The sequence below is a fragment of the Squalius cephalus genome (genome assembly GCF_949319135.1).
Source record: "Squalius cephalus genome assembly, chromosome: 14".
In the NCBI taxonomy this organism is placed as follows: domain Eukaryota; kingdom Metazoa; phylum Chordata; class Actinopteri; order Cypriniformes; family Leuciscidae; genus Squalius; species Squalius cephalus.
This window is the reverse complement of record NC_137135.1, coordinates 36510311-36518380: the sequence shown is the minus strand read 5'-3', so window position 1 is coordinate 36518380 and position 8070 is coordinate 36510311. Positions and strand designations below refer to the sequence as shown.

The 8070-nt window shown below is 41.2% G+C and overlaps 1 protein-coding gene across 2 annotated transcripts; it reads right to left on the bottom strand.

Annotated features, from left to right (window-relative positions):
• Nucleotides 1–2244: 2244 nt before the first annotated feature.
• Nucleotides 2245–6937, bottom strand: spry1 (sprouty homolog 1, antagonist of FGF signaling). Of its 2 annotated transcripts, none has more exons than XM_079892151.1 (2): nt 6602–6937; nt 2245–4513 (listed from the first exon to the last, which is right to left on the bottom strand). In XM_079892151.1, exon 2 carries the CDS (start codon nt 4456–4458, stop codon nt 3598–3600), a length of 861 nt encoding a protein of 286 aa, XP_079748277.1. In that variant the 5' UTR covers nt 4459–4513; nt 6602–6937; the 3' UTR covers nt 2245–3597. The 2 variants fall into 2 exon arrangements, with proteins under 2 accessions (XP_079748277.1, XP_079748278.1); XM_079892152.1 differs by having other exon boundaries at nt 2251–4513; nt 6606–6918.
• Nucleotides 6938–8070: the final 1133 nt, after the last annotated feature.

Below are 8070 nucleotides of genomic sequence, written 5' to 3'. Positions count from 1 at the left end.
TTCACTCATAAACCAATAAACAAACATCAAACACACACACACATTTGCATAATTGCATATTAATGTATAACCCAAGCTGAAGACTGAAGTTAAAGTATTTTATTCACACACACACACACACACACACACACACACACACACTCTCTCTCTCTCTCGCTCTCTCTCTCTCTCACACACACACACACACACACACACACACTCTCTCTCTCTCTCGCTCTCTCTGTCTCTCACACACACACACACACACACACACACACACACACACACGTAGGCTGGGTCACGGCCTATTTTTAAGCTAAGAGGAAACAGTGAAAAGTGTTTTTTTAGGAACTGAGTGGTTTGGCTTTCCTGTGTGGTTTCAGATGTGTGTGTGTGTGTGTGTGTGTGTGTGTGTGTAGTTAGTTTCCTATATGACTCACAGTGATTTCCATGCGTGTTGATACGTGTAAGGCCGTCCCGTGTGTGTGTGAGACGCCGAAAGAGGATCCGACTGTAAACACAACCCTGAGGAAACGACCACAGCTCTGGGATATTATTATTATTTATTAATGCTGGCAGTGAAACTGCTCATATCTCACAGCAATAAACTCCTCCAATCTTCCCTGAACTAAACCAGACGCTGGTTTATACAGATTCTGCTCGTGCTTTTTATTCTCAGTTTAGTTCCTTCAAATAATCAAGATACATTTACTGGAGAAGCAAAATGACGTCTTGTTTATGACAAATTTATAATAATGAAGTGAGTTTGTGTTTAAAACAACAAAAATCTGCCAATGGAGTCAGAAAAAACATGAGTTTCCTTTTATAATCAATGTAGAACAGCTTTACATTTCCTTGAACAAAAGCCCAGTGTGAGTGTGTGTGTGTGTGTGTGTGTGTGTGTGTGTGTGTGTGTGTGTGTGTGTTTTATGGTCTCCCTGTGAAGCGATCAGAGGCAAATGGACCCTCACAGTTTCTGAAGGTCCAGGAAACAGACTCTAATCCACAAAGCAATTCACAACAACAAAAGGTGCATTCCTGCAGAGAGAAAACACACACACACACACACACACACACACACACACACACACACACACACTTAACGACTCCATTTGGAGGAGTGTTTCGCTCTTATTGCCTTGTTGTCTATTGAGCTGCTAAAACTTGTTAACTCGCACATAAATTCCACGCACTATTTCAGGACCATGAAGAGTTGAATCAGTTTGTTGAACAGTTACAAAGTTCTTCCTCAGTGTTTCTGACTCGTTTTCCAGCACGAATATATAATCATTCTTAAATAAAGATACATTTACTGGAGATATTAAGTCTTGAGTTCTGAATTAAATATCAAAATGCGTTTGTGTTTTAAAACAAGAACAAAAATCTGCCAGTGGAGTCAGAACAATAATCTTAATGCAAAGAGAAAACTAGATTATTTTTCTGACTCATTAGCAGATATTTGTTCTTGTTTTAAACATTAACTTACCGAGAATTTGGAGTAAAAATGTGTTTCAATTTCAAGAGAAAAATGTCAAAAAGCTCTAAAAACAGGGTTATTTTTATGCAAAATATCATTTTTAATGTCTTTCTTGACTGATTCTGGGTTTAAATGTGACCTGACCTGATATTCACTGTTGATATTTGATTTAAATGAGTTGAGAACAGCTGACACACACACACACACACACACACACACACACACACACAGCTGAGAGATCTGAGCCGGGGGGGATCAACAAACGCCTGAAACACACAATAAAATAAGACAAAGACAGACACTTTATGAGCCTCACACAGGTGGCCAGGTGCCAGGTGGTCACACACACACACACACACACACACACACACACACACACACACACACACTGACACTCTCTCTCTCTCCTCTTACACTAACCCAACCTCTAAACCTAGCCATCTCACACACACACACAAACACACACTCACATATTTCCTCTCTCTCTCACACACACACTCTCTCCTCCTACACTAACCCAACCCCTAAACCTACCCATCACACAAAACTTTCTGCATTTTCACATTTAAAAAAAAAAAACTTACTTTATTTTTATACCAGATTTACAAACGAGGACGTCCCTAAATGAAGGTTTTTGGAGATTTTGTGTTTTGGTCACTTCTGGGTACCAAATTTTTCCCCAAAATACAGTTAAGTAGGCACACACACACACACACTGATTAAATGCAATGTTAGTTCAACAAACTCTGACTCTCCAAATGAAATGAGACACCAGACAACAGCATTTTGCATTAATTTGTATATTTTTGCATTAAAGTTAACATGTTTCCATCTGTTTCTCCATTCTCTCATGTTGCAGTAAGTGTTGATATTTTGTTATATTCAGACATGAGTAAATCTGTCCTTTGCAATAAATATCATAAAATAATAGAGCTTCACATAATAAATATTTTTTTACAACAACGAAAAAAGTTAAACAGTTTTGACATTTTCTTTTAAAAATAGCCGTAAATTCCTCTTACACACACAACTTTACATCAACAAAATGAGAACAAGCGAACGGTTTCATAACATCCTCGCGAGATCCGGTAACAGCTACATTTTACCGTCTGGCCTGGCACAAAGTCCTTCACAGGTTTGGTTTCCAAAGCACCATCACTAAACTCTCTCTGGTGTGTGTGTGTGTGTGTGTGTGTGTGTGTGTTAGATAGTAGCTGTACACAGTCAGGTAAGGCAAACGCTGGTTCAGAAAATAATCCTCCAGAAAACGCCACCGAAACAAGTGGTTTTCACATTCCTCTGAGAGGGGCGGAGCTTACATGTGCTCATTAACATAACCCCTCCCCTTGCCCCGCCTCTTTTTCCTGCAGCAGCGATACAGCTTCCCCAGCTCTTGAAACGATATCTCTTGATTTACAATCAAACCTAAATTTATTCAGACACCTTCAACATTTCTCACATTATCTCAGTTTATTCACTATAGTTTAAAAAATGGTAATAAAATATGAGCAGAACTCAGTTGATATTTGACTGGTTTTGTCCGTCCTTCTGTTAGACTGTCTCACACATGAATTATGTTGAATATCTGTAAGCTGTTAAATTTAACTACACAATTAGATAATACCAGTTTAGCTCAACCAATCACCAAGCAATGCTTCATTGTGTTCAGTCTGTGTGTAAAAAGAGCATTAGCAATTAAAGAAAACACACTTCAGCAAAACATGATCAGCTCAAAGTGTCCCAATCATTTTTGCTCCCAAATTTTTTATAAATTTGACTGGTTATCCACTGTATGAAGATTTTTTGGGGTATAATGTGTCACAGTTTACTTTATTTGGCTCTCCTCACTTACATAAATTACCTATAGTGTCCTGCACACTAAAGAAATGTGGGTCAAATAACCCAACGTTTGGTCTATATTTGACCTAAAATTGGGTTAAAACAACCCAGAATTTTGTAGAGTGTAGTAAAAAAATATCAAAAATGATCCGGTGTCTGAATAATTTTTGGTTTGACTGTATGTGCTCATTAACATAACTCCTCCCCTTTGCCCCGCCTCTTTTTCCTGTTTTCCACGTCCCGCAGCAGCGATTCGGCTTCCCCAGCTCATATCCCGACATCTCTCCACACACATCGATTAATCAGGACGGTTTTCCCGGCGTCTGGTTCCAGTTCTGCATCTTGCAGTAAACGGTGTTGGAGTTCTTGCATCGGCAGCCGGGCCGGTTCACGCGGTCGTAGCACGAGCTGCACGCCCTCACACAACCCTTAGCGGGAAGATAGCAGAGCAAACACGGGAAGAGCACGGACATCAGGCCCATGCACAGGAATCGGGAACAACACTGCGGATTCGACAGCGAGCACGGCCGGTCCGTGCACGGGTCGCCGACATCATCGTCATTAGAACAGTGATAGAAGATTCCCTTCACCAAACACATGCACGTCCCGTACTCAACCGCGCTCTCGGCCGAACACACACACTGTCCGTCGCACGCGAGCCGCGTCGGGAGCGTCCGCGGAGCCGTGCATTCGCTACACTTGCATTTTCCGCAATTCTCGCATATGTACGAATGCAAATCGAGCTTTTCCGTCTGAGTCTGTTTGAGAGGAGGGAGGAACGGATGCAAGGATGATTTCGGCTGAGTCCGTATGGTTCTGTTCGACGCTAACAATCCCTGCTCCGAAGACACGCTCCCGTTACTCCTGTTACTCCCGTTACTGTCATTGCTCCCGTTGCTCTCGTTACTCCCGGAGCTTGTGGACCTGCTGAGCGCCGGTGGACGAGCCGATCCGTGCTCGTAGTTGTTGTTCAGGTTCACCAGGAGCACCTCGTGAGTCCTCTCGCGCTTGTCCGGGGTCCGCGGCCCCGGGGCCGGTCTGTGCGGGACAACCGGGCCCTCCGTGTACTCGTTACGTGAGCGGATGGCTTTGATTTGATCCAGGGACAGGACGGTCCCGGACGGGAGGTCCGGATGTCTGACGGTCCGACCGTGGCGATCCATAAGACACGATCAGCAACTCCAGACAACAGCACTGATGAGATGTTCATCTGAGACCCTGAGAGAGAGAGAGAGAGAGAGAAATAGTTATAAATATTAGAAGATTAAACATTCATGAAACGTTGACTGACAGCGCCTTGTTTACATGCAGTCTGCAATCTATCACATCATTAGCTCATGGCACAAGCTGATTGGCCTCTTCTGATCCTGCAGCCAATGAGATTGCTTGCTCAACATTTACATAGTCTGGTTCAGTGTTCCTCTGAGCCCCTCCCCCTCCCCAGCTCCACCTGCCTAACTCTGATACAGGACTTATGTATGTGTGTTTATCCACCAGGACCAAATACATTAAAGTCCCCCTGTGGTGAAAGTTCAGCTTTTAATGTAGTTTATGTGTCTATGTGGTGTTTTTAATCTGCTTAATCCATGTGTAAGTTCATAAGTCGACAGCATTGCTGAGTATTTCCTCCTTAAAACTGCAGTGAACCAAAGACAGTCTCAAAAACACGCTTTGAAATCGCTGGTGTTTCTGACGTCACAAACTACCTTGTAACCAATCAGATCAACGTGTGATCGTCAACCAGTGGATCTCTGAGCTGAGTGAGTGACTGGAGGCGGGGCTCATTTGCATATTCATAGAAGCGCGTATACTAAATGAGGCAAGGGTGTCGAGTTACATTCAAGATATTTTAAGACATTAATTTTTTTTCAACATTTAAATACGTCATTTTGGTGATCAAAGATGAGTTTTAAGGGATAAAATGATTGACTACAGGTATTGCTGAAGATATAGCTGAACATGTATTTAACCACAGCAAAAGTACATTGCAAGTAAAAGTAAATTTTAAAAAAATTCGCCATTATTTTATATGAAAAAGTTAACAATTGTATTTTATCGGCAAAATATTTTAGTTTGTACATCAGTTCGAATAACATTTTAAGCTGTCATAAGGTCATGTGTGGGGCATGTTGTCACATTTCACTTCCATTCTTTCGGGGTAAATAAAGAAAAATGTATCACTCTAATAACGCAATAAGACCACATCGTTATACTAGACGTGTTAAATTAACGTGGGGAAACAATAGTCTGACTCTGAAACCCAAGTGAATTTATACACACAAAGTTGTGCCTGATTTTGCATTTTACACAAAGACTAAAATGATATACAGGGAATAAAACATTGTTTTACACCACTGCGAAAACCCCATTTATTTGTAAGAGTTTACTGGTAAAAAGCGTGACTACTGAAGCGTGTGAGAAACACACACACACACACACACACACACACGGCCCCCAAGCTTTTGTTTTTGACTTCCTTTGGGGGGTTCAAGCCTTAATTAGAGGGTCAAACCGCCTGGACACACAATTCACACCCTGATGCGCGTTCACGTGTGCAGATCTACTTTCTGCGACAGACCTGCGTGTGTCTCGAGCTCTTTCACAGAGCCATTTAACCCGAGAGAGAGAGAGAGAGAGAGAGAGAGTTGACTATTAACAAGACTTTGTACCGACCTCAATAAGCACACAACTGAAGTAAAGTACAACTACTTCCCGTGCTGATTTGCATGTGTATGGCTGGTTAACATTAAAATGCAGAGCCACACTGAGCAGGAAGACTTCAAATCAAACACACAGCTTCTCAAAGAGCTTTATGATGCAGAGAAGACTCTTTCAGTCTGTAGTTCAGAAGCGAACGGAGAAACCCGAGAAAAAACGCTTTTCCGTTACTATCGGATGCGCTTAATATCAATACACATTTATTAGGCAAATATGTATTCTCCTTATCGTGTGTTTAACATAATTATATATGCTTTGTATCCGTGCATTTTTAATTAGTTAAGTAAAAATACAGGAATCGCTCGCAAAAAAACAAACGAAAAAAAAAACATGAAGGACTAATAAAAAGAACTTATGAATGAAAACAAGCCCGCTGGGGGAGGAGTGTGTGTGTGTTTGAGAATGAACGCACGACACACACACATACACAGTCTGAAGTGTATAATATAATTAAACAGAAGTTTTGAGTAATAAACGCGTGTGTTTCTGCGGTCGGGGGCCTGTGGAGACCGAGCCACACATTCACACACATTCTCCATCTAATCCACATTAAACAACACAGATGCATGTGTGCGAGTTGATGCATACCTACAGACAGACTCCCATAATGTCAAATCCATCAGTCCTTGTGCCAAACATCCATCAACATGTCCGAAACGATCCCCAAAAATCAGCGCGTAAAGCGCATGCCCGCGAGCGTAAGATCCCGAGGAAACTCTTCAGATCGGGAATATTTTCTGAATATGATCAGGTTTTGATCCACGGAGAAACAACGGAGAGATTCCGGTTAAATCCACGAATAAATGCGCGTTCGCAGCTCCTTCAGCGCAATGCGCGTCCGTCGGGCAATCCGCGCGCCGCGCCAGACTCTGCGTGAGTGTGTCGGATCAGATGCGTGTGCTGTTTTTGCGCACACACACACACACACACACACTGATGAATGAAAGAGGATCATGGGGCAGATGCAGGAGGGGCAGGAGATCTCTGGATTTAAGGTGGATCTTGTGAAACAAACGCGCATCTGCTTCTGAACGTCACGCACACACATTGCGCGCTCTCGATACTGAGTGCATGCTGTGTTCTGTACTATACCATAGATTTATTGTAAATGAAATAATAGATATCTGTTTATTAATATGTGCATATAACACATAAGCCGAGGTTTGTTTCTGCAACATTTTCACCCTTTTACACGTGTGTAATAAAGTGTTGTTGTGTTTCTGATTCAGAAATGCTGCATTGGTAATTTGAAACCATTTTCTTTAATCTTTCAGATAATGTTGAGGATATAAATAAACTCTCATTAAGAGTTTTAAACGCGTTTTGCTGAAGCCGATTGTGCAGTAAAACAACTCGAAAACATCGAGTCAAAATACGAGCACTGCTGGTGCGACCTTAAGAGCTCAAACCCCCTCAGTGTGTGTGTGTGTGTGTGTGTGTGGGGCGGATGTGCTGCATCCGGATACATGAGAAAGGAAAGTTCAGCACAAAGTCATTTCATGCATTCAAATGGAAACGAGCCGCAGACACACACGCACGCACACGCATACACACACACACGCGCACACACAGAGTTAATTTAAGCATGTACTAATACATTATTAAAATCAAAAGATCATCCGTTTATATAATTTAACAGATATGAGCTGACATGAACTAAACAGCTGTATTTTTATTAACTAACATTAACAAAGATGAATAAATACTGTAATAAATGTCTTGTTCAGTGTTAGTTAATGCATTAAATAACATTAACTAATGGGACATTACTGTAAATTGATACTGATATTTATTATTCATAAAATAAGGCAACACCAGAGTTGTGTTATTATGCACACTATCATTCTAAAGTTTGGGGTCAGTAAGCTTTTTAGACAGAAATTAATACTTTTATTCATCAAGGACGCATTAAATTGATCAAAAGTGACAGTAAAGACATTTATAATGTTACAAAAGATTCTACTTCAAATAAATGCTGTTCTTTTGAACTTTCTATTCATCAAAGAATCCTGAAAAATAAAATATATGAAGTTTTCCACAAAAATATGAACTGTTTT

What these genes read in the sequence shown, in the direction of transcription:
- spry1 (XM_079892151.1), bottom strand. Translation starts at nt 4,458, where the DNA reads ATGGATCGCCACGGTCGGACCGTCAGACATCCGGACCTCCCGTCCGGG.